At 43.4% G+C, this 27,252-nt stretch overlaps 2 protein-coding genes across 6 annotated transcripts in view; one reads left to right on the top strand and one right to left on the bottom strand.

Moving 5' to 3' along the window:
- The window catches only part of LOC143368551 (uncharacterized), a 165,625-nt gene that overhangs the window by 75,697 nt on the left and 62,676 nt on the right, over positions 1 to 27,252 (bottom strand). Inside the window, exon 1 of one of the 5 annotated variants that reach the window (XM_076811424.1) lies at positions 8,792 to 8,905. The exons of the other annotated variants lie outside the window; for them this stretch is intronic. Coding sequence (XP_076667539.1) covers positions 8,792 to 8,855 — 64 coding nt within the window. The 5' untranslated portion in view covers positions 8,856 to 8,905. Of the gene's footprint in view, positions 1 to 8,791; positions 8,906 to 27,252 lie in introns of those variants that run through there. 5 annotated transcript variants of the gene reach the window in all.
- Positions 1,094 to 7,871, top strand: LOC143378709 (uncharacterized). The gene is made up of 5 exons (XM_076830636.1): positions 1,094 to 1,492; positions 2,714 to 3,874; positions 4,727 to 4,894; positions 4,962 to 5,267; positions 7,374 to 7,871. Exons 1-5 carry the CDS (start codon positions 1,239 to 1,241, stop codon positions 7,690 to 7,692), a joined length of 2,208 nt encoding a protein of 735 aa, XP_076686751.1. The 5' UTR covers positions 1,094 to 1,238; the 3' UTR covers positions 7,693 to 7,871.

Here is a 27,252-nt window from a genome sequence, read left to right as displayed (position 1 = left end):
GATGCTACAATTTCTTTTCCAAAAAGTGGTTAAACAATCTCGGACTTACAATATATATATATATATTCCACGTCAACCAGATCGCCTTCGAGTCCAAAATTTGGCGAAATGTTTGCTACCAAAAAAGAAGATTGGTTCCAATTAGGATTTGCGGAAAATGAACCAATGAGTCATGCGGAATAAAGAGTGTATTAATTTTTTGGGGGGTTACAGATGTGGCATTAATGATATTTTAACAATTCATCCCATTTTTCTTCTCATTTTGTTTATTTTCATTAACGTGTCGGTTTCATGACGTCTAATGTCCCATTTAAGACTATACAAGTAGTCGCGAAAGTAACATTTTCGACTTATTTGAAGATCAAAGATTTTGTTATTTTCTGTTATTATTGACGAGTCTGCAAAGCATTTTTATTGAACGTCAATAAACATACTTCCCATTAACGGACTTATGCTTAAATACCTATCACGATATTATCAGAAATGGACGTTAAATAAAATTGTCCCTTTTATAGCACCTCTCCCCTACCTGTCTTTGAGCTGGGACTCATCGCACTGGAGTCGAGTCATCCAATTTCCCCTAATCTGTTCTACGTTGCACTTTATTTGGACGTGTTAAAACTAATTTAATCGACAATCGTTGATTCGTTCCTTGGTAGATATTTCCCACCCTCCTTCTCCCTTCCCACGTATCCTTCGTTTATGAAAACCTACTACTTTCTAACAATCCTCCACTTAAATCTCGCATAAAATTCTGGTTTCCGTTCGAAACCACAGTTCACGGCAACGGTTGTACCCACGTTGCAGCTCGGCAGATTTAATTTGCATGCATTTGAATATTTATTTTCGCCGAGAAAAAAGAAAGTCATGCCACGGTTGCAGAGGAATTAATGGGGACTGAGCGATGGTCAAACGTTTGAAATTACAAACACCCGTTCGTTTCGCTTTTATCGTCCAACGATACAGAAATTTGTGCGGTCAAAGAATCTACTGAACACGGGAGAGTATGATTAATCGAAACATAGGCGAATCGAGGTCATTGTCAATCAATCACATTTCAAGTTTTCGATAACCTAAATCGTTCGATCCAGCCCCATGGAAGTTGCAAAATCGTCGTTTACCCGGGACGTAGATTAACCGTTTAAAGATCCAAGAGGAACGAGTCGCTGCGATTCGTTCGCGGTGCCATGGAGAGACTCTCGTAAAAATCGTCGAACCTCTTTCGCGAGCGCGCTACTATGCAAACGCAAGGATTCCCAAGGGAGGAGGACTTAATTCCGCTTCTGATCTGCTGGTGTCTTATTTCGATCCTAGCGTGGAACGTTTTCCTCAGCCTGCTGAACGTTCCGTGGCCGTTGTCGATCTGGAGAGCGGCGGGATCGTTGTTCGAGGAGCCGAGAAAGGATCGCTCGGGCCCGGGGCGATTCCCGCGGGATCGCCACCCCCGCAGGAGGAAATCAACTTTTGGCGAGGACCGCTGCCGAGAACGAGTGTAATTACGCCGATTTTGTCCCGTAAGCCCGTTCGCACGCGTGGCTACCTCGTAATTGAATTTAATTGATTGTATCGCCCCCGATTGCGCGGCTCTCCCTCCGCTCTGGCGAATTTTCCGTCCCCTCGGTTCCGTCCTCGGTATCTTCGACATTGCGGTGAAACCAATGAAGCCGAGGGGGACTTTGACTTCGTTCGAAGGAACGTTGAAGTTCCATTTTAGAATTTTTCCATTAACTTGTGTAAATCTCTGTTAAATAATGTAAATATAAATAAGTCTCTATTTGAGGAGACACGGGAGTTAAGATATCTTCTAGAAGCGTGAGAGATCAGGTAGGCTCTTCGAAATTTGTTGACATCCGTATCTCCGTTTTGTTCCTTAAGGGGGGATTCTTGTCTAACAGCCCCCAAAGTAACTGATATTTACGATTTTTTTGGGAAAAAACTATTGAGAATATTGGATTAAACTGTTTTGGGATATAAAGAGGCATCTTTAAACTTGCAGAAAATATTTTTTTTATGTCGATGATTCTTATTATCTATTAATTATGGTGGAATCTTGCAACCTCTTCGACGATGTAACTTCTCTTAGTGGTATGTGTAGCACCTATCACAGTCATCTGATTGGCAAGAAACGTTTCTTAATGTCAGATAGTTTACGCTGGGATTGACCCTAATTTAAAGAAACAAAATGATAAATTGACGAAGTTATAGCGTTTGAAAAAAAAGTAATTTTTTGTCCTCGCTAAATTTATTTTATAACGATGAAAATCTTGTTATAACTAAAAATTAAAATTAAAATTTTATGTTCAGTCCCATTATAACGATGAAAATCTTATTATAACTAAAAATTAAAATTTTATGTTCAGTCGCAGCGTAAACTATCTAACTTTAAGAAATTTTTCTTCTTTTTGCAAACAGATGACTGTGACAGGTGCTACACGTCACGCCAACATCGTCGAAGAGGTTAAACAGATTCCACAATAATTAATAAATAACAAGAAGAATCGACATAAAAAAATTCTGCTAGTTTAAAGATGCCCCCTTATATCCCAGAAGAACTTAATCCAATATAAACAATAGATATGTATAAAAAAATCAAAAATATCAATTACTTTTGGGGGTTGTTACATGAGAATCCCCCTTTTTATTTCACACACGTGATACTAGCTCGTTCATTTGAGTGATTTCTCCGATCATTCTTTTAGAAATTCGATTTCAGCATCTACGAGTTCCGGTTGAGTGTGCGCAAGCCTCCGAGGATGAATAACGACGTGGAAGAGGAACGACGTGGAGACCTCATCCTGGGAGAGGTCTTCAAAGATATACGGGAATTTCTCCAGGAGAACTCGAAAACCACTGTCGAAGATTGGCAGGGAGACCGTGGTGCTTTTGGAACGGTGGAGGAGACCACGACTGAGGCGAGCTTCGAAGTCGAATCGCGGATGGAAAGCATTTCGAGCGGACACTCGACCGACGGTGTCGAAGCGGAGACGAATGCGGAGGATGCAGTCGAAGAAGCTCCCGTGGGAGAAACAAACAGGGTGCAGCGATCGATCCAGCCCGAGAAGAGTTTGAAGGGTGCAGTAACCTTTGAGGAAGCCCCCGCGATCCTTTCATCGGGAGATACGGATCGGTCGAAGGAGAAATTTAGCAACGACGGGGCCGCGGGAGGAGGGATCTGGGACGGTTCGAGGGATGAACGCGAAGAATATGCAGAGAACGCGCGCGATCGTAAAAACGGGGTTGACGTACCTCGTCGCGTGCGCGGGGCTAGCTCGCAGCATAAATTTCGGACGCATTTCGAAATTGGGGAAGGTAATCCTAATGAAAACTTGGAGGAATATTCGGCGGATTCGAAAATGAAAATTGAAGAGCGCCCGGAAAGCAGGACGAGTCGGTGCTCCGTAGAGAACTTCGCAGCTTCGATTCTCCGCGTGAGCGATGAGCCTGAAATGGGATCGAGCGAACGTTCGAGCGAAAAAATAATTACTTCGGAAGCGGGAGCCGCGGAGGGAGCTGTAGCTCTTGCAGGAAACGAATTAACAGAGGGAAAGAAGGGAACGGATTGTGAAATATCCTCACTCGACGATGAAAGTCATTCGGAGAGGGCTGTTGATAGGTCCGCGGAGCGTTTAAGTCCCTCCAGGGAAGATACTGAAATATGCTCGCGGAAGGAGGGCGATTATCTCGGCGAGCAGTTTGGAATACTCCCAGAAAAAGGAGCAAATTGTACGGAAGAAAGATCTATAATGCATTCGGGTAAGAACGCAACGCAATCTCGGGAGGGGAAGAAAGAAAAAGGCTCGCTTGGACTACCTCCAGCCGCGGACTCGCTGAGGAATGGCAACGAAACTGATTCCACCGTGTCCTTGCTTCGACCGTAAGTCAATTAGTCCTTTCTGCACGATTAAACTTGTTTATTGCGCGGAATAGTTACGATGGGAATGTAGGAATAAATCAGAAAGCATCCGAGGATGAAAGCAGAGGGTGTCTTCTTCGATAAGAAATTTAAAAGATGGGCGTTACTAAATTCCTGCGCTACAGTTTCACTTTTCTCTTCCAATATGGCGGGGCTAGAAAGCGTGAAATAATATGTGTAAACGAATTGATACCGCACTGCTGATGTAACGATATTCAGTAATCCTCTGGGACAAAAAGAATTTCGCGGAGCACTAGCGAAGTACCTGCAAAGTGGTGGGAATAGAAATGAGTGGAACAGACTGATGTAGCATTCAAATTAATTTCGAGGGTGCTTTCTGATTTATTCCTACACTCCATTCAAATTAATTTCGAGGATGCTTTCTGATTTATTCCCACACATCCATTAAAATTAATCGAAATTAATCGAAATTAATTTGAATGGATGTGTGGAAATAAATCAGAAAGCATCCTCGAAATTAATTTCAATGATACATCAGTCCGTTCCACTCATTTCTCCACCACTTCGTACGTTCTTCGCTAGTGCTCCGCGAAATTCTTTTCGTCCCAAAGGATTACTGAATATCGTTACATCAGCAGTGCGGTATCAATTCGTTTGCACATATTATTTCACGCTTTCTAGCCCCGCCATATTAAAAGAAAAAAGTGAAACTATATCCTGTGAATTTAGTAACGCCCATCTTTTAAATTTCTTATCGAAAAACACACCCTCTGCTTTCATCCGCCCCCGTCCCCCTCCGATCGTTGCACAAATCGTGGGCCACTTTCATCGAGAAAGTAAAACGTTTAACAGGGAACCCATTAGTCTCGGCAAAGAGGAGGAGGACTTGAACGCCATCATCCGACGTATGATAATCACAGAGGTGAGGAGGCATCAGAAGAAGGAGCAGGCCACCCTAAAGAGAGCCTACTCCGACACTGAAAGCGCAATACCCGGCAAGGGGAACAGCAGCGGAAACAGGTGATTGTTAGGAACTACTCGTCCCTTATTCTCGTTCATCCTCAATAGACAAGCTGAATGTCTTCAGAACAGGTCCGCCCAACGTCCAAGGCCGAACGTTCTTCCGAGATTTGCTGGAACTACCAGAAAGCCCGAGTGAAACGCCCGATGGCAAATCATACTGCTCCAGGGAAGATAAACTCGACAGAAACGTGGCGAGACGTGATGACTCCGCGAATCGACGCGCGGATCGCTTAAATAACAACGTGACAGGCAATCCAACGAGTCCGGCGGAAGTCGCGGGCACAGGCGATTCGGAGATCCCGCTGGAACGAAAGTTGCATCTGTCACGGTTGACGGACATCGAAGAGGAAAAGCCGGCCGACGCTGGCAAGTATGTCGCTAAACGAATTATTTAACTTGCGTGGCGAAGTTCGCGAATTAATGTCGCGCATGAACAGCGCCGAGTCACGCTGGGAATTCAGTTGCAAGTTTGATATCGCGCCTAGAACAGAGGGAAGCCGTCCTCCATCCGTCGTCGCCGTTTTCATTATTCAGCGAATTCCAGCGCGCCCTCTGCGAACCCTGCCCCCTGACAAGTTTTCAATCCTCTGCTTCGCCCTTGCTCTAACGGCGCAGCCACCATCCCGCGAACGCTCACCGACTGGAATAAAAAGCCTGCCAGGCCTAACCGCGAGCAAGTGCGGGCTGATAACTAGGTCCTGATATATCGTCTGTTGATTCTGAACTAGGTTGCCGCTCGGCTGGAGATGTGATTAAATGCCGAATTAACTCGATTTGCCCGCAGCAAACGCGACGTGAAGCTGTGTTTGCCTCTTGTATACGCGTAATTATTACATTTTCGCGAGGCGTTGTGTCGTTCTGCTCAATGCAGATGCACTCTCGAATTACGAGATTATTGCTTTTACTTTTTAGTAGTGCATGCACGGATTGTAACGCTGATCTGCTCCAGCGATATTGGAGAATCATTTCGAAGCATGAATTCAGTAATTGTTGCTCCTTCGATGGGGACCCAGTGAAAAGTACATGCTACAAATGTAGATTAATTTTTCGTTTCGTTGTAGCATTAAGGGCACTCTCCGTTCAAAGTTTTATGATTTTCTTTAGAAAGGAGGAAACGATGTAGGGATCTGAAGGTTTCTGCACTTTATTGCTACTAATATATAAAAGTGAAACGTTGTCTGTTTGTTTGTCCTTCTTTCACGCCCAATTAAAAATTTCATAGTGGCCGTGGGGTTTTAGTGGGTAAAAATCCCACACTACCCTGGCGCCCCCGGAGGATTCCCCTCTGAAGGAGTCGGGGTGCCTGTTGAAGATTTTCCCAAGTTAAAAAAAATTTTTATAAGGTTTTTTTAACGTGGAGACATCTTCAAAAGGCACCCCGACTCCTTCAGAAGGGAATCTCCCGCGGGCGCCAGGGTAGTGTGGGAATTTTACCCACTAAAACCCCACGGCCACTGTGAAATTTTTAATAATTTATTTATTACTTATTTTCGACATAGATTCATCGTGTCAAGACTCATCAAAATCGGTGTCTACCACATGGTGTCCTCCCCTTGTGAGTGACGGTGACTTGCTCGTGAGCGCCCTATTTTCCATGTGTTTATTCGGTTAAAACAAATGTTCATTCTTTTTTTAGTTCAATAAATCTGTAATTAATTAAAAGAAAAATCATATTTCTATCTATGATACCTGCGGTACAATCCATCTTCAAAAAACACCTATTTTTAAGGCCGTCATACCGTTGGCCTCACGTAACTGTTTGTAAAATCTGCACCGGTAGGAATTTCGATCAAAAATTTTACCTGGTCATTCTTCAGATGTTGGGGGATGCAAATATACAAAAAAAATTTATGTTTTGAAGGGAGGGATGTGGACCCTAAATTGGAAGTGGAAACTAATAAATACTCGAAGCTACAATTTTATATTTAGGGTCCACACACCCTCTCCACCCCTTCCCTCAAATCTCGTAGCAATTGGCCAGTGGGACCATTCGGAAGAACAGCCTTCGTTCCTGCAATGTAATCCCTCACCTTCTAATACATATACTAGTATCATGTACGTTTCACCGAGCAGAATTATATTAAATTTTCTTCACGCCGAGAACAAACAAATACGTAGTGGAAAGGGGGAGGGGGCGTGTCACTCAGCTCCTTTGGACACGTGAACTAATAAAATTAATTTTCCCGCTAAAATTTGATAACAGTTGTCATTTACCATCTAATACTTCAAGTACCATTTAAAATAATTACAGTTCCCTACCGCATTTCCGACGAAATCAATTTCCCCTTCACCTTGCTTTCTTCTAAAATCATAAAACAGTAGCACGTGCCTCCTGTTTTCCACTGGGCCCAATTGTGAACCCGAGTATCTCTGATCGTCGAGTTTATCCTAGAAATCTGTGCTCGGACATCCTAATAAGGTTTCCCGATTTAAATGCTGCTGCAAGTTTTCTAATTGGACCGTTTGCGCTTTGCAGAGCTTCGGCGACATGTAAACAGGAGTACGCGAGCAAATCAACGCAAACGGAGCACGTTTACGTAATTCGCGCAGTGAGAAGCTGCCCTCTTCGCAAGAAACGCCTCCCAATGCAGTTGCAGCTGCATCGCCTGCCGTCAGATCGCGAGGCAGTTTGCTCCAAGACCGTTCACGCGAGCCGTGATTTCACGGAATTTATCTTCCGAAAGGCTTCGGATAATCTCATCTACGAGAAAGCCAAAGGCAGCTGCAGCCCCAGCTATGTACCCGCTCCAGAAAGGTTTCGCTGGAGATACCTTACGCCTAATACAGTCGCCTGAAGGGAGATCGTCAAACTCGACGGAGTTTAATTGAAACGTCTACTTTATCGAATCCACTGCATTTATCTGATTTACAATAAAACGTGTTACGGTTGATTTTCAGAGGCTTTGATTTTGTGGGTAATCAAGAAATCCACGCTCTGATCGGTTTCAACGATCGTTTATTATAATCTGCAACTCCTAGCTCGACTCGGACACGTTGTCGATAGGTTCCTCTACTTCACGCGTCGCGTCACAATCTCAAAATCGCAGATCGCCGCGCCGCACAGTGGTCGGACGCATAGGGAAGTGGAAAAAACTCATAATTTCAGCATTTCTCGATATTCCTTAATTATTTCTTTTCATATTACTCCTTAAGCATCGAACTTAAGATTATAATCTTAAAGAAATAATTTAATGAATCCCGCTAGAATACGGAAGGTCTACTTCAGATGCATTTTTCTTCCGCATTAAAGAGAAAAACATATATCCATTTTCATAGGAAGATACATTGATTCGTTGGCTACCAGAAAATAATAATCGTCACCTAAAAATCCGACTTTCATAATTTCGGGTCTTTTCCACGTCCGGACCACTGTGCGGGGCTTCGATCACCGTCCGCGCGGACCTTTTCTCTTTTGGCCCGGCCTGCGTCGTATCGTCACAGTTTCTTGAAACGAAAGAAGAGCACGCGTTCGAGGAGCAAAGTTCAGATTAGCGCGACCAATCCAGCACCAGCTACACCGACTGTCACCATTCGCCCAAAATTTCTCACAAGTATCTCTACAAATAGGTTGTGAACTGTCATCAAGATCCTCTACCTTTGGATACAGTGATCCCATAAACAGAATCTGCAAACTGGTAAATAGCCTGGCAAGCAAAGAGCAATTAACACTCAGCTTATAATACAGATTGAAACTACAAGCTTAATCCTATCCAAATAACACAAATGAGCGAATAAAAACAATGAATATTCATCACCGCAACGAAGCCTCGGCTTTCCTTGTGAAACATAGATGACAAGCTCCGAATATCCAGCCGAAAGTTCTGTGTGCTTCCCAAATAGAAATCGGGCGTCGTCGTTCGGCAGCGCGATGAGCGAACCGTGGATTTTAATTACTAATTCCGTTTGCTCCGTGAAAGTTGACGCGCGGCGACGTTCGATTCCTCGACTCCTCTCTCATCCTCGATACACGAATGCAAACCACCGGTTCCGCGAATCCCCCGGCTTGTTTTGTTCGTTCGCGGCAGCTGGGAAAGCTTAGGTATCGAGGAATGGAGGACAGGCGCGCACAGTTCCTCTCGAGATCGAGGCGCCGAGCAAACGTCTCCATCGTCTACTTGGCCACGCACTTTCCAATGTTTTCTCCGCGGGGATACATACAAGGCGTTCGAGGGATTCATAGCGCGCGGGCAAACACGCGGAGCGAATTCACCGTGAACTCTTTAAAGTGGTACACACTGGGCGTCGTATATACGCGGCAAGCCGCCTAAGTAATTGCAAACAGAGGCAGAGCATTGCGGGGAGCTTGCCCCTCGAGGCACGTTTCAGCCGCCAGCCTGTGCAGCCTCCTCATAAATGTCAAAACAAATCTGTCGAAGAAGAGGCACGAGTATCGATGGCGCGGAGCCGAGGACCGAGCGCTGAAATCTCCGGGACCGCGATAGACGCTGATGGACTATAAAATAGAATGGCTGTCGACGTTATCTCGCTGGTGAAATTAGGAGCCTCCTAATGGCTCAATTTGCCACCCGTCTTGGGCCAACGGGGACTATCTCGAATCCAGTCTTTATGATAATTAGCTTTTTTAATGGACAGCAGAAGATAAACTTCTGGGATAGGTTGCAGACAGTATGATCGATGGAATCTTGACTCAGCGTACACTAACGCGTTACGGCGGGCTGATAATTTCGGAGGACTATCTTCTTCGTGCGTGCTCCTGGCGTGTTTCAGTCGGGCATAATCAAAATTTGTCCAGAAGCCACTGTTTAGAGTGAAATGCATTTTGGAAGTTCAATTGTGTTTCAACCTATAATGACATAGTTCGACAGTCATCTGGACTTGTACCATTCAATAGCCGCTTCTTATAGGTTTTCGTGTGCTGAAAACGACTCCGCGAACCGTTTGTCGCCATCGCCCTCAGTTCTTGAGAAATTCGATTTTGAAAAAAATTGCGAATTTTCAACTTGGAACATCTTTTGTGTGAAACTAGTAATATTCGTTTGGTTGTTGCGTCAAATTATTCTATGGACGCTACCGAATACAACGCTGTAAGTTATTGGTGCATTATGAACATTTAAATATGTTTAATCAATAATCAAAGGGAAAAGAACACCCGAAATACGCCCATTTTTGCAGATATCTTTAAATTTATTCCCAAATGGGTGTATTTCGGGTGTTCTTTTCCCTTTGATTATTGATTAAACATATTTAAATGTTCATAATGCAATAATAACTTATATCGTTTTATTCCGGAGGGTCCATAGAATAATTTGGCGCAACAAGCAACCGAATAACTATTACTGTTTCGACAGAAAAGATGTTCAAAGTTGAAAATTAGCATTTTTTGTTCAAAATCGAATTTCTCAAAAACTGAGGGCGACAAACGGTTTGCGAAATCGTTTTCAGCGCACGAAAATATATAAGAAATGGCTATTGAATGTTACATGTTCGAAAAAAAGTCAAATTTGTCGAACTGTATAAAGTGGAATAAAATTATACAATTGAGTATCGGCAGAGGCTAATTGTAAGTAATTAAGACATTCGCTTTGTTTTTATTGGATGTAATTTTCAATTGATTCCTCATCGTGTAACGAATGCTCGTCCGCCCTCCGTCCCCACTTCGATAAAATTCAAGTCTAAAGGACCATTCGTTTATGTTTATTCGTTTATTTTGTCGAAGTGGGAGGCAAACGAGTATTCGTTCGTTTGGCCCAAACGCACCGTTAAAGAAGTAGTGGAACTGTAATTTCACGAATTTTTGTCGTTTAAACTTCAGCTGTCGCGGGACTGCCTTCCTGTGAAACGAAAAATGCGGATCGAATGAACGGCATCACGAAACATGTAAACAGGGTTCGTTTTTCACGTAATGACCGGTCAGCAAGAAATCCTGTCGGGCTTGTCCCTGCTTTTGTACAGAATTTCTCATTCCGCGGACAGCAGTTTCTTACGCTTAAGCTGTCCTTTTATGCTTGCTGAAGGATACGAAGATCATTATCACCGGCGATTGCTTTCGAGAATTCGATATTCATGGTCAAGTGAACGTTTCGGTGCGTTAAGTGAAACTTGATGCAAAAGTACTATGTTATACCTATGGAAGACTTGTAGCTAACTTTCACCGAACTACAAACTCTTTCTTTGCATAAAATGGGCGTTAATTTATCCGTGGTACGTGTCTGTAGGTAACCTAGATCCAACCGTGTTACTTAATTCTTCCTACTTAAATAATTGATGCTTTCTATTAGGTGGATGTAAAAATTCGTTCGCTCACTGTTAGGTAATCCTAGGTGTGCGGAAACGTTTTTCTTTTAGTACACATATTTATACTTTTACCAGAAATTGTGACTTCATACTTCTGAAACTAGTGAAAAATAGTTTGATTAAATGAACATGTAATATATTTTTACTTGTAAGGATGAACTTCAGTAACGTTAAAAATAAGCGAAAATCTTTGAAAATTGGAGGAATAAATCTTTATGCAATAGTAAAACCCCCAGCCAAGTTTTAGAAAAATTGACTAGGTAATGTTTAAATTATTCAACTTTCAATTTACCTAATGTGTATTGTTATGCGAAAACGAAATATTCAGAAATATAACTACAAAATTCAGAGTGAAATAATAGGCCAAAGTTTTCGAAATCTTGTGTACAAAACGATCAAGCTCTGAACAAAATTGTAACAAAAATTCCGGACAATTGATTCGATGCTTTTGTTCTTTGGATCAATAAAGCGATCGACCTAATATATCACTTCTTAATACTGACTATAAATTTTTAAAACAGCGGAACGTTGGTGAAGCTGAATGAAAGAGAGGACTAAATTAATTCAAACGTAACGATCTCAGGGAATATCTTAAGAACTTCTCCTTTCCACGCGAGAAATCTGTTTCTTCGCAAAAAGAGTGCACATATTCCACGCTTCCTTAATAAACACAGCACTAAACACGTTTCATTATATCCACAAATCACAGCGTCACTCGTTTATATGCATGCAATCACTCTAATCCTGCCGTTCAATTAGTTCCTCAAACAAATTCGACTTTATTCGCACCGTTTAGCTTCGCCGGGCCTTTGATGGTCATTTGCATAAATTAAGCCGGTTCGAGTTGCAGCAGCGAATATAAAAAGTCGTCCCCTCGTTTCTGATGCGCCCCTCTTTCGTTGGAGATGTAACGTCAAGCTCTAACCTAACGCAACGATCGTTCCATTAATGTCTGCTCATTAGAGACCAGCCTCGACTCTGTAATCGAGGTATGTCGACCGTTCGAGTAGCATACGAGGCTCCACTCTAATTAGCGTAGAATTTAAATGGGGCTTCGAAGGCTAACGACGAGCAACTGTGATGTAGCAACGATTAAAAAAATTACTCGACTGTTCTATATCCCCATTTATTTTTGGCTTTGCGCGATGCAAACGTGAAATTAACTGCAGCTCAAGGTATTTACGTTCCACGATCATTCATCGACATCTACTTCGCGTTTCTCTATAGTAACGGTGGTTATTGCTCGTCACAAAATTATTTCCCGTTAAATTACACGCGCGATTAATTACAGCGCGAGTAAGGGAAAGCTTAACCCTTCGTGGTCACACGGGGTGTATCGCACCCCGGGCGATTTTTTTTCCTCTTACCTATTGGAAATATTTTTCTGTAAACGTTTAAACCTTAACCCTTTCGCGACGGTGATGCTAGCCGTCAGTATTGCTCCGCTGAACATCGTGACATTTTGGGCCGTTAGTGGACGTCGGATACATCCGGCGCTAGGCGTGAGAGAGTTAATATTAAAATTTAAAAATATGAATTTTAAGGAAAAAGATCGCTCTTTCCACTACTATCTTCTCAACTACTTCATATCAAAATTTACATTTCTATAAAAACACTATTACAGCATGATTGTATGAGTATTACGAATGGACAATTATCACTCAAAGTTGAGAGATTCAAAAATACGAAAATGGTAATTCGAAAATGACGTGGGGTGCAGGGAACCAATTTGGGATTACCCTTCGCGACAAAGAGATAGCACACTGTGTAATCTTCTTAATTCTCGTAAAAGAAATTGAGTACTAACACTTTCAGTCGCCAATAGATTCCGCATGTTCGGGGTAAACGCTTCTGTTTTGCTTACTGGCTTAAAGTAAAGCTGAAAACGTAAACATTAGTGGTAACCGCTGCGCCAAAATGATAGCGCACCTTCAAAGTTTTCCTTCTCCAGTTAGTGCTAAGTCGGTGTGACCGACTAAGACAGATTCTTATCTCCTTATCTTCTTAGGTGTGACCACGAAGGGTTAATAATTCTAATTGCGTGTTTCATCTCGCTGTGCCTACGGTGCAACGAGCTTCTTTGTGAACCCCACACCGGTAATGTAAAATCAAGAGAATGAATGAAGCATTATGTCATCAGCCTCTAGGAAAAACAGCGCGCCTCTTCCCTTGTTAAGTAACCGTGGATAATATTCCATTATATTCGCCATATTGTTCAGCCACTGCGAAGTCTGCCGGGCGAGATCCTTCGAGTGACTCAATTGCAGAGGCACAATGAGTCATTGCCAGGGAGGGGAGGGGGGGGGGTTGAATGAGGGCGGAACAACCGCAAACGTCTACCCGTTAATTTTCTTGCCCCCATCGGCTGGAAAAGGCCAAAAAGCTCGTGCTGGCTCGCGATGTAAGGGGATGAAAAAGGCGGGAAGGATAAGGAGGTAAAAAGGGGACTCATTGAAACGCAAATTACCGAGCCAGCTCCATTTCCATTTCGTGAACAATGCACAATGAACCGTGCCGGAAATAAGAACGGGGGCTTTCGGCCATTCGCGCGTATGCACCAGCCCTTCCACCCTTCCTTCTTTCCACGATCAGAAGCACTTACCGGAGTCGCCAAGGAGACTCGGGCACGACATCCTTGATAATAGGGAAATTATCTTGCACTTTGCGGGCTTTCTGATCCCTTTTGAAACGCCGCGACGCACCTCGTTCGCGAATGCGCACAAGAATAATTCTGGATACCTTGATCGTTCATCTCTATATGAAGGGTAAGGGGGGAGTGTCACAAAGCAGCCTTGTTGAGAAAATTAAGTTTTAATACTTTAGTCCGTTAGTAAAGAAACAAGGTTCAATGAACTTAACTGTAGGCATTGTTCGTAAGATGAACAATTTCTACTCTAATTAGAGACGATATGAACAAAAAGATTGCTTTTATACCTTTCAAGCGGAGCACTGCAGAATACTGTAACAAAATAAATCTCCACTTCTATTATTATCGAAAGAAGGATGTGTAGCAATTGTATACACAGTGACGTCCGAGGATGTACTGCAAGCTTACACTAATCAGAAATACATAGTGCAAGTAGGAAGACTGGGGACATTCCTTGTTTTGTTCCAGTGGGGGGCGGACATTCTCTGTTTTTAACCTACACCGAATCTTTAACGTTGCCTTAAGTCGACAGTTCTACCTTATAACCTACTAGCTTAAAGTTCCCGGCGTTGTCCGGGTTGTGGGTGTATCACTTGTTCCGGTGAAGGGGAGGGAGTTTTTGAGAAGATTTTATAGCGGGCACCTAGGAGCTCAGAGGAATCTACCTATATACCTTTCATGATCAGTGGTTCCAAAGAAATCTTGATGAATCAGTGAGCGAATGAGCCAGTCAGTCAGTGGTAGCTGGATTTTATATATGTATATAGATAGATTATTTAAAAAAATAAAATAAAACCACTAAAACCCTCTTCGTGCCAAGATGAACAAAGTGGTGTAACACACTTGTGAGTACAGTTAATATTTATTGAGAAAATGCGTTTCAAATTATCGTCGATGATAGTGCAAAACTGCGTACGAGCAGTTTGTAAATACCGCGGTTCTGCATTTTACCGATTTTACAGGAGGAAGAAAAAACTTAGTATTTCAGCCAGTTTAAGGGGGTTTTCTTTGGCTGAACTTTTTTGGGACAGTTTTAGCACTCCTTGTAATAAATACTAACATCAGTTCATCATAGAAATGCTTAATTTCCGTGTAAAGTCACTTTCACGCACCAAACGTGCCGTCACTTCACCTGATTTCTCTGTAAATGCGCGTTTTGCCGCCAACTTGCTAAGAGAGACAGATTCATGGTATCCTTGAACCTGCTGGTTCCGTTGGTAAAAAGGCGGCTTCCTACTGGCTATTTCACACGGCGTGATTTTCAAAAAAAGCGAAACAACGTTTGGCAACCGTGGGCACGAAATCTCAATTTTGCTGCTTTTGCAGATACGCGGTATTTACAAACTGCTCGTACGCGGTTTTGCACTATCATCGACGTTGTGCAACTTCAAATTTACATAATAAGTATACCCACATTGCGATTCGACAGTTCTGTGGCTCCAGTCGCCACCTACAAAATACGTTCACAGAATCACTACAAATGTACATTTCCTATCTCCTCTCCTCCCACCCTCTTACCCTCCATATTCGCACGAAAGACGGGCCCGTTTATGCGCGAGTTTATAAGGAACTCAGTAGGTTATGAATAAACGTCAGAATAACAATAGATCGCGAGAGAAGCACGGTGCCCAGACGAAAACACAATTATTCAAGCTGTCGCGGCAAGTGGAGCAGGCGTAATTATTTTCGACGTCACATGAAAAGGGAGGCCATGACGGCGGCGAAAAATCTCAACCCGTTCACCGTCCATGAGCGATGCCTTCCCGAGTCGTGAGCTTTCCTGGCAGCCCTCCGATCTGAAATTGTCCACCGGTCCCTCCATCGTCCGCATTCTCCCCGAAAAAGAAGAGTCACGGAAGCACAGCACGCCGGAGAGCCGCCACCCTCCCCCCCCCCCACCGCGAGCTTACACGCACTCGAAAAGCAAAGCAAGGATTCCCCATCGAGATCTAATCTCGACTAATACGTGTCCTGCCAAAAATTGCTTTCCCCCGTGTGTCCGTGGATCATTCCTCCCGTTGATCGCCCGATGCCCTTGGCAACCTTCCGATCTTCATTCCTCCCTAGACTCACCCGCGTCGCCCTTCCGTAAGCAAAAGAACACGCGAAGCGAAGATTGGAAAGGGACGCGTAACAGCCTCGTCCTTTTCCTCCTCTGCTGCTTCCTTTCATTATCTTTTAAACGCTTCCATTCCCTTCCGCGGGTTATATCCATTTTCCTATCTCCTCTAACCTACGTTTCATATTTCTATGCGCCCCTCTTCCCCTCCGCGCTCCTTACGTTCCTTTAATACTCCTGTGCGTCTTTCTTCGTTCACCTTGCGCTCGAATTTCGCCCTCTCGCCCCTTTTCATTTTACTCCCTCGTTACGTGCCTCCTATTTTATTCCACATGTTTCCCTTTCCCTGCGAAATCCCCCCCCCCTATTGTCCGCTCTCCGTGTCCCAACCTGCGGTCTCGTGGAAGATAGGAAACACATGTCTCCCTCTTCCATAATGAAATTCGACTTCCTTTCAAACTTTCCTGCCCCTCGCCCCGCGCCCGCCCACCTCTCTATATCCACCCCTGCTCGGCGAGGTTCGACGATACGAGGAGAGACCGAGCAAATAGCTTGAGCTTCGACAAAGCTTCCAGCGGAGTACGTCGCGATACCGTCTCGTCGTTAGATCAACGTCGGGGGAAGAAATTGTTAGTGGCAATAAGAAAATCACGAGGGTCTCTTGTTGGCGTTGCAGGGGTACGACGATATTTCGCCGACACTGTTCGAGCGATTCAGCGTCCCTTGAACGAGCAAGAGGCTTTATCAATAATCACTGAAACGATGGAAACGGTACGGTGATACTCGAACAGCTGTTCCTTCAAGATTCCACAGTTAGCAATTGAGGACCTTGCAGCATGGGTGCAGCTCTATTTTTTTTTACAGTTTTTGAGTTATGACGTGTAATATATATATAAAAAGAATCTACATCGTTTGGTACACGTTTGATGCAAATCGGATGGCAAATGAGCGATTTATTGCAAACAATTTTTTCTAATTTACTCGAAGATGGTAGAGATTGAGCTGCATAATTAATGAACGCACGATGCCAGGCGTGCCAGCTTCGAAGTCAGTGGATCTTTTATATGGACGTTAATTTTCTGAAATTTCAGAGCACCGATAACGATCGACACGGGGAAGGTAGGATTCCCGTGTTAATTGGCGGGAAGATCTGTTGACACTGCTATGCCCTTGTCTGACATTAAACGACTTAATTCACTGCAGCTCGGAAACATCGGCACTGATCAATGCCTGCTACTCAATCCCCAAGATTCTCTAATATTCAAGCGATAGCGAGATTGCTACAGTTCAGTGGAGAGGGATTCATTAATCCTTCGAGTATGCAGCCGAGTACGAGTTATTAATTGCTGCCGACGAATTGTTCGATTTAATACCTCGTAGCGTGCTCGAATCAGTGGAATATCTTCTCGCTGCTCGTCTCGCTTCCTCCCCCTCCCCCGAACGCCCCGCAACCGTTTATTTTATCGGGCCGGCTCGCTGCGGCGCGGCAATTAAAGCCCCGCGCAACGAAAACGGACCGCGGTATGAATCATTACTTTTAACAAACGATTCTTTTCCACGGCCGAGCGGCACTTTTGCGAAATACGGTTCCCCGGCAGGCGCAGTCATCCGGGCACGGGCACGAATCGCGCTCCCTAATTGGCAGCTTTTTCCCCGCGGTAATTGGAAGCGGTCGAAGAGCTTCCTCGCGGGGATCTCGGATCGAAAAGACGCGGTGGGATGGGAGATCGAACGAGGAATCGCGAAGGCACACAGAACGAAACGACTTTTTATGGTTGGAAACGGTATCAGGCGAGGGAGAGGGAGAATTCTGCTGGGATTTCGTTAAAACGACGCTGGGTTAGTTTGAGAATTGGACACCACGCGGAAGAATTAAAAAGAAGAAGAGAGAAAGAGCCCGTAACCACGTCGACATCGGGGAAAATTGCTGCTCCAGCAAGAGAACATTGACGATGTTTCCGATTAAGACTTTTTGGGGGAATCCAAGTGCCGCGGGTGTGTGTATGCTAATTTTTGAGAAAGGAGAGAAGGTGAAACAGGATATTCCAAATTATATTGGCTTCCGTGTCAGGTCGCAGTCTCCTAACTGTTTTCGCTTCGCCGATACCGTGTCAAAGTTCTTTCTGTTCAGCGCCCTCTTCGGGTAAAGTATCCCTATTATCACAATTTCAAAGTGCAGCTGTGCATATAATTATTGAAGCTTAAAAAGTTAGATTGAAAATAAACAACATAAAATAACTAGAAATTGAAATTTTAAAGCTATAATTTGCGAAATAAAAATTTGCTTATAATTTTCAATGTTGCAAAATTAATTCTTCGATCTGGAAAAAAAAATATTCGGGAAGGCCGATCCTTCGACATTAAAATGCCGCAAGAATCAACTAAATCCGACAAAAAGTTTCCGAGATAAAAATTCATAAGTGCAACCCATTTTCGCGAAAATAGGCAAAAATCGCAAAATTCAAAGCCCTGTATTTTTTAAACAAACTCGAAATTGACAAAATGATGACTTATACCCCCCCTAATTCCACGAGGACTACAACATATTAAAGTTTTAAAAAAATCCGAGACATCGAGAGAAAAAAGTGATCGAGTTGGCGTGGAATGACCCATAAGCAGGGATTGTAACCGTAACCCTAAGCCGGTTCGGTTCTCAGTACCGTAGACTAACCCGCATAACCGGGTAATCCGAGGCATCCAGGCACAGATTTACCCGGTTAACCCGCTCTCAAAGCGGGTTACAGTAATACGGTAAAGGGCGTAGTTTTTCCCTAATTTCGTGAAATCGAGCTGTACTTATGAATTTTTATCTCAAAAACTGTATGTCGCATTAGGTACATTCTTTTTTCATTTTAATGTAGAAGTTTTTACCTATTTGAATCAATTTTGTTTGAAATTGTAAAATTATTTATGTAACGTCAAATTATAAACAAATTTTTATTTTGTAAATTTCTCCTCGAGGGTGACATGTTTCTAAATTTGAAAAATGTCAATATTCTTCGAATTTCGTATACAATAATTGTGTTAAAAAATATCATTTTTATTATAAATAAATAAATTACCTTTCGTTTTAGGCCATTCATCCACCATAGTGATGCGATTTGACCAAGAAACGATTTGCATGTAATGTCGTGGGTATAAATCAAGAAAATTCGTCAGATTTTTCTTCGAGGGATTAAAAATTAGACCGAGAAACAAAACCCTGCAAGTGATTGACGTTATTGCATGCAACCCGGTTCTTGTTAAAATTGCAGTTGCATCGCAGCGATGGATGGGCGGTGAGCGACCATAGTCGGATTTTAGTCGTAGAATGTCGTATGTCACTTGTAACCCGCTCTGAGCGGGTTAACCGGCTCTCTGTACTCTTTGGGAGCCGTTCCTTCAGGGTTACTACGGGTTACAGTAACCTTCCCTCGGTTAACCGGTTTCGGGTTAGGGTTAGGTGGTAGTTACAATCCCTGCCCATAAGTCTGTGTTTAAAAAATCTTTAGGCAACCAAATTCTTCAAGCGCTTTTTTATCGCCTGCTTGCTCCTCAGCGCCACCTACCGCCCGTAGAAGCAGCAACGCATCCCGCAGATCTCCTCAGCGACACCCGTTGGGAATCACTAGACTAGATCGACATAGAGACAGGATACTTATATTTCGCAACTTCCCTTCAATTTCTGACATACAACTTTCATAAAGTTGTACTAGACTGTAATTCTTGAGGCAGTGCCTTTTGTAGCCAGCTGCTAGCCATAATACTTGTAATGGGTCCTTGGTATCCACGCGAGGAGGAGCCAATTCGCACTTCTGCTCCTCGGATTTTTAACAATTTCTCCGTCGTGTTCTATTACGGGGCAATTGAAAACGCTTTACCAGAAATTGTCGATAGGAAAAGAGGTTTGGGACGGCGTGGAAGGATCGAAACGTGGCAGTTTCCTTGCTCCGCAGCTGGGCTCAGCCGTGTACCGGAATCGTTTCCATTTAACGACCGACCGTTTCAGGATCTCGAAATGTCGCGGCGCGGATCCAGCCCTCTGCCGCACTTATACCAGATTCCGCTCGCCTTTAATGAGATCGACAAGTCGTGGAAAGACCGTCTACTGGTTCCGTTTCGTGGGCGACGTGCGAGGCCCAAGGACACCCGCCTGTGTTCCATTCCGATCGAAATTTAATTAATCCTTTCATGGCGCGACTGGCCATGACAAATCGGGGGGAAGCTCTTGTTCCTTCTTTCGAATTGTTCAATCTTTCTTTCCTCCGTTCTTCGATACAATTCATCTATTAATTTATTCGTCTCGGGGGCAGCGAGCGCGTGAAAGCAGGAGAGAGTAGGTAATCTTTTGATATAAAAATATGAAAAGCGGAACATAAAATCTGTTGAAAACGTGTGCACATTGGTCTTGTACGGAGCTTCAGGGAGCGAAAGAGGTATACAAGCCACTCGTATTAAAAATTTAATTCAAAATTCTTCATTTCCGCGGCAGCTTTGTACCGTCGTCACTTCAAAGCCCTGGTGAGGGGAAATAAAATGTAATTACAACGTCGCCCCGCGATCGATAATTGTTTAAAGTCGTCTCGTCGGCTCTGACGAACTTCAATTAACAGTTAATTCTTCCCGGCGTCGATCAAAGCGAAGAATTCGTGGCAAAGATCACCAACACACTGTTGACAACAGAAATGCGAGAAAGCCAGCTTGTGGGTAGCAGATATTGCCCTTAGTACTTGAATTTCGTCTTTCAGAACGCCCGCACCCCTGTAACATGGTCATAAACTACCGACTTTTAAAATATTCTGAAACCTTCTGTTTCCAAATGCAACGGCACTTCGAATCGGCACTCTCTCTCTCTGCGACATTATAATCCGTGATAACGCAAATGCATTTCACCAGGAACCGATGCGGACTTCCGAAATTGCTGGACATTCAGGAGAAAAGAGTCATCGAGGCCATTTCATAGCCGGAGCTCCCCGCGCATTGTTTGCGAAACACGTTCGTTCGCATTCGCGTCCGAAGTTTGTTGATACGAAAAAACGAAATACGATCGACACCGCTTTTTTTTCCCACCCGTGTAATCGACAATTTGAAAATATCGCCGGGGAATGGGGCACGAATTGTTTGTCGCTCGTTAACGATGAAAAAAAAAAGAGAGAGAGAGAGGAGAGAGAGAAAAACGAGGGCAGGAGCCCGATGGAAAGCTCCGGCAGCGATTCGTCCGACGGAATATAAATATAAATTTGTCTGCCGTCCGTAAACTCGCCTCTATAGTTTTATTCGCAACGTTACGCCGCGCCGCGAATGAAATCCTCGCGTCGCGGCGCTCGTGTAAAACTCGTTATAATTACTTCAATGGGTTAACGCGAAGCATTCAACGTCGACGAAAGAGGTAAATGAGGCCCCCACGCCGCGCGCACCCCCGAAGGAGAATGTGCCGCCCGCTCGTTCGATTTCAGTTCGCCCCGCTCGATGCGGCCGCAATGAATATCACGTTTGTTCGCGGGCGGTCGCGAAACATGCTAATTTTTCTGCCCTCGTTTAAATGGTAATTTCGTTTCACATATTTCGCGCATACCTTCATTTGCAAGCTGCTCGCCGTTGCGGCTATCTTTTTTTCTATAATACAGTGGCGGCGAGAGAAATTATGCCACTAACTAGGGCGCAGTCCCGTATAGGAAAATAAAACGGCACCGCGGAACGAATTCTTTTTGCGCGGCTTCTCCCTCGCGGCGAAGCTCGCCCGGGATCACGCGGGCGGAAATAAAATCCAGCGGATGGAATTAATTTTTCCCGCTCGGAGCGGGGGGAGGGAGGAGTAATCGTTTGGACGCGAGGCTCGCAATTTACTATCGCTCGTCTGGAAGACAGCATGGACATTGTTCGGCGGTGTAGCGGTATCCGAGGAAGGCCGGCGTTTTAAATGAAAGTTTCGCGAGCCCCGCTACCCGTCGATTTGCGATGCGAGCAATAAACGGAACGGGGTCAGCGGGGTCGTAGTACAGGGAGAAGTTTAACCTATCGAATGTCTCGGGATAAGAATGAGAGCATCGGCCGCCGGAACTTTAGATAATTGCTGCGAGAATTCTGGGAAACTTTCAAACCGGGTGAAAAAGTTATCGCGATTTTTCTCGTCCCGATTCTCGCCCGTTTTCCTGCGTCGATTGTTTCACCCGAGCCTTTTTTCTTTTCATTCATTCCGCACTATTATTCGGCGATAAAAGGCTGACTACCCCTTGCGTCCGTCGTGTCCGAACGCGGGGATGCTAGCATGCTCGCCACATCAAATAATTACTAATAAATTTCTTCTTTTGCCAGTTGCATTACAGGGTGCTCCAGAAATTCACGTAAAAGTAAAAGGCAATCAAGTGCACGCCCGGCAGGCGGAGTTTTCCGAATCGATTTTTCTCCGAAAACGAGGTTACCCGACAAAATAAATTCAGTCCACGATGACTCGCGGTTACTTCTGCATAAGGTGTAATGTATCCACCCCTATTAGAGCTCTTAAACCTTTCCCACCCCTCTCCAAAGTCAGTCACTATATCACCAAACGCCACATTCTGTAAGTCCTTGCGCTATCTACATTCCCCTCGCATTTCCAATCCTCCCTTATTTCCGCGAGAATATGCTCCAGGCCCTGCCTCAACCTTCCACCTCTCTCCCATTCCCAAACCTCCTAAACACCGACGACTTAGGGTGGGTCCAGACTTGGAGCCGAACCTCGAGCCGAACACCACTACAGACCCCGTAATTCCTACTTGTGAAGCGCACACTTCTACCCATTTTCGCCAGTTTAGAGAGGTTCCCGCGGCGTGGAAAACAGGCATTAGGCATGCTCGGCTCTAGCCAGGACGCACCCCTACAACCTTGGCCACTCGGGTGGCAAACAAGCGCTTGCTTGATTTTAGCTCCAACATGATTTTTATTTGAGGTACACAGAAAACTTTAAACGCAAGTGACCCTGAAATGTTTCGAGTGGCTGACCCTATATAGAGGGTGATTCGTGAAGAGGAGAATGTCCCGTATTAGTCCTGGAAGCTTCGTTTAAATCGGTGACCCGACGGACGCGTCCTCGCCTTGTTAGCAGAGATGGGCACAAATTTTATTTAAATAAAAATTCGAACAACGAATAAAAGTTGAAAAAATTATTCGTCATTTGTCGAATAAAGTTAACCCGGGTTAACTTAAGTGAAATTTTGGTAAAAACGAGATAAGTACGCTAACTTTTCCTACATTGCGGTGCTTTGCTCACTGATTTGAGGCACAGTCATTGCAAAATCCTCACATTTGTTATCATATTTTGGAAAGATGAAAAATACAATTCTATAAGGCAAGGAATAATAAATAGTTAGCAAAAAAACATTAAAATCCGCACAAATGTTGTTGAAAAGGATATCATGAAAATAATTGTTCGACCGGCAAAGTAGAATGGACCCATAATTTGTCTGCTACACTATTACAATTCTCTTCCTCCCGACAGTCGAGGGCTAAATTCCTTTCCTAATTTTAAATGTAAAGCACCGCGATATACATTTCTGCACTATTCCTAACTCACCTCATATTCTTTCGTTTCCTTGTCTCGCCCATGTCTGTCTATTTACGTTTATGCTTTCCTATATTAACGTGCCAAAAAAAGTTTTTCTCTTTTCTGTTTTCTTTTCTTTCCTAATTTTAGTTTTAGCTTTAGTTATTTGGTTACGGTTAGGCTTCTAAGAGTATTGTACTGCAGCCTCGCCTTTTACTTTGCTATGCTTTATGTATTACTGTTCTTTGTATATTTACAAAGTAATTTGAGACGAATAATAATAATAATAATCATCATAATAATAATAATAATAATACTAATAATAATAATAATAATAATAATAATAATTATAATAATAATAATAATAATAATAATAATAATAATAATAATAATAATAATAATAATAATAATAATAAGACACCACCAAATTAGAGTTGTAATCAACAACTCTGATCAATTCTATAGATGTAAGATCCGTGACGAAAATGCGAGTCTCGCTAAAGCGTTTCCAGCGGTAAAATTTCACGCGGCGTCCATCCATTACATAGAAATCGACACACCGCTGGGCTGTCCAAGAGGTCTCACCCGCTTGTACGAACTCTGGAAGTTCGTGGGCCTATCTCTGATGCAATGCTAATTACATGATCAACGGCGAAGAAGTGGAACAGGGTCGCCAGAAGATATGCAGCCCAGGGGAAATCCGCGATATCGTGGCCGTCGCTCGTATTTGCATACAATGCGGCGCGATGCATCGGACAGACAATGGGCGCGGCCGGCCCTTTTTTCGTTCGAGCGAGAACAAGGCGAGGAACGAGGAGGACAGCAACGCGATTCGCGGTGGCGTAACGTAAATCATACCTCGAAATAGATTCGAATCCCCCTGCTGCTGGAACCCAGTGTCGGATGGCAATCGTAAGCGCTAGAACGGGCTCAATCTGGCCTCGGCCCTTATCTGGACGACCCACCGATCGCCTATACCGTGTCTCCCGATTTTGCAACATAATTACGCGACCCTCGAGCCGTGGCGACTCCGTCCAACAACGCCACTGAATTGTAATTGCCGCCAGTGGCGGACTGACTGGGGTGCCAGCTTGCCCGACAGCAAGTGGGGCCCGTTAAACATCAGAGAATATGTTAAAAATGTTAAAGGTACATTCTCGTGTAATCCCTTCAAAATTTAGGATTTTTTTGAAAAAAAAACTGGAATGCGTAGGGTGAAAAGGCTTTTTGCTATTGGTTTATAGGTACCTACATATTTTAACCCTTCGTGGTCACACTTCTGTAAAGTTCCGCGGTGGCTACACTGGGTCCAATGTACCCAGCCGATTTTTAAACAGTTACCGTACGAACTGTATCAGTCCAATCGATTCCAAAAAATTATGATACACACTGTGAACATTGTGGAATATGAAATAGTCGCGATTTAGTAACAAATGAAATGACAACAAGTAGCGTAAACTGGGGCAACATTGCATCTTTTGTGAATGCGCTACAACTGTCAAAATGCATACAATTTTGTGTCCTTATACTTCTTTACATTAACACTTAAATTTGTTTCTTTTTACGTTCAATGTACCTTATTTTTTATTCTTTTCATTTAATTATTTTTTTATTTTTTTAATTAACATTTTTAAATTTCGTTTAGGTATCCTATTATAACATTGCATCGTTTGTGATGGCAATACAAGTGTGAAAGTGTATAAAATTTCTTTCCTTTTCCTTTTTAATAGATTTTAAGTAGATGCCAATGTTACCCCGTACTGCCAATGTTCCCCCAGTTTACGGTACCAAAAGAATCGGAAAGGAAAGCCAGGAACATACCGGTACCAAGCTCCAAAGTTAAAAAGCGGGTCTATTGGACCCAGTGTGGCCATGAAGGGTGAAGATGAAACAATTTTTTTTCTAATTTTTTCTCCGATGTAATTATGAATAAATAGCTAGATATAACTCTGACGGTGATAAAAACAGGTGTACATAAAAACAAAATAATTAATTGACGGATTTCAAAAATTCTTTTGAGATTCCTTTCGTAAATGAACTTGACATCGTATTACCAACTTTCGTGTCGTAAACAAATGATTTTCCTCTGCCACCAGACGCAAGGTTGCGCGATCTAATTAGCCAAGACCTTAAGTAAATTTCAAACGTCGCAACGAAGTAAGTGAGCCGCACGAATTCGAGAAGGAATAAGAAAAATTGAGGTCTCTCGCGAGTCCTGAAGATGTGTTTTACGAAGTCATTGGCTATTAAGCCAGTTGAAAATTTACGAGATCGTGGCAGAGCCGGGAGGAGAGGCACATGGGTCGATTTTTATTCGAACGAAAAGCTTAATCGACGTGTGCAGGATGGCCCAATAAAATGGCAATCACCGCGCGTCGCTCGCTGGCTGGCGTCGCTCGGTAATCATTACAATCGCGATTCGTTTGCCGAACGAATTTGGAAAGAGAATAAACGCGGGTGCGGGGGAGGGCTAGCTCGCGATTGATGGGGGAGGGGTAGGGGACGATTGTTCTGCGCCGCTCACGTTAAATACGCCGGGCTAATTACCAATTAAGCGCTGTACACAAAGCTCCGTGGCGGGCGGCAGTTGTTACTATTTCCGCGATCGATTCATTTACTCTGTATGCGCATAAATTACGGAAAAACGTTATTCGCGATTACGGTCCGATGGCGGTCGAGCCGTTACGCCGATCGATGGCGGGACGGGGGCGTCTTTCTCTCGGTGACCCGACAGAAAACCCGTGGAGTCTTGATTCCAGTCGCGTCCGAAACAGATTTCGACGAGCTCGAAAGCGTCTCTGCGAGGTAATGCTCTTATCTGCTTATCTCCCACCTTTCGTCGGCACATGGACGATTTAGTCGTGGAAGCCTTTTTTGTTTCGCCGTGATTCGCGCACCCCCTGTTCGACGTTTCGTTGCGCATGCCACCCCTTGCGAGCTTGAACATGGGCGTGAATTAATGAACGGCTATTGCAAACAAAAGGGGTTGTAGATTGTACAGCCGTCAAAAATGTATATGTAGGTAGGGGAGGCCGGGGCGAGTTGATTAATTTATAACACACCTAATTTTTATAAATGGACCATTGCTATTTTGTTGACTTGCTGCAAAGCAACAGCTTACGTATTTACTTAGGTATACCTAGGTCCTAGAGGCTTAATTATTTTGAAAATCGTTTTAATTAAGTCTAGGTTGTAGTTTTTATTATATTTAGATTAGTGAGAGGAATAAATCAACAAACCCCGGGGTTGTTGACTGTGGGGTTAGTTGACTTGCTATTATATCATATTACATATACATAGGTTATTACGACCTGCGTGTGATCAATATACATATGCATAAGTAATTATATAGTAATCTTTATTTTATGCTGAATATTTTCTTCTTTATTTGTCATTGATACTACTTTTAGAAGAGGTACGTGTTTGGAAACCGAGAGGTACGATTTAGGAGACCTAATCATACCTTTCACAGAAGGTCACAAAAATATTAATAACAAATTAATTAGTTCTGAACAAAAGGTTAAATGTATAATAGTAGGTGCCTAAAAGATCAAGCTACAATATCCAATAGTCACTTGCGTTCAACTTAGTACCAAATATGAAATTCAACGTAAAATGTCTTAAGTTGTACGATATTGGCAATCCTCCCTTACGAAAGGCGTAGATACGACCAATAATTTTTTTTTCACATTTCCACAAAATATTCATGAAAAAAATGTCAAGCAGTAGGTACTTAGTGGACAAAAATTCATAAATAATTAAAACCAAAATATTTACTTCCTGTCGATCTTTTCAGATTTTTTATTCTCACTAACATAACAGGCGAGTTTCTGTCACGACGCCACATTAAATGGTGAGCTAATTATTCATAACTCATATGCTTCAGTAGGTAT

This window comes from Andrena cerasifolii, chromosome 1 (assembly GCF_050908995.1).
Source record: "Andrena cerasifolii isolate SP2316 chromosome 1, iyAndCera1_principal, whole genome shotgun sequence".
NCBI lineage: Eukaryota > Metazoa > Arthropoda > Insecta > Hymenoptera > Andrenidae > Andrena > Andrena cerasifolii.
The sequence above is the reverse complement of the archived record's forward strand: the minus strand, read 5'-3'. Positions and strand labels throughout refer to the sequence as shown.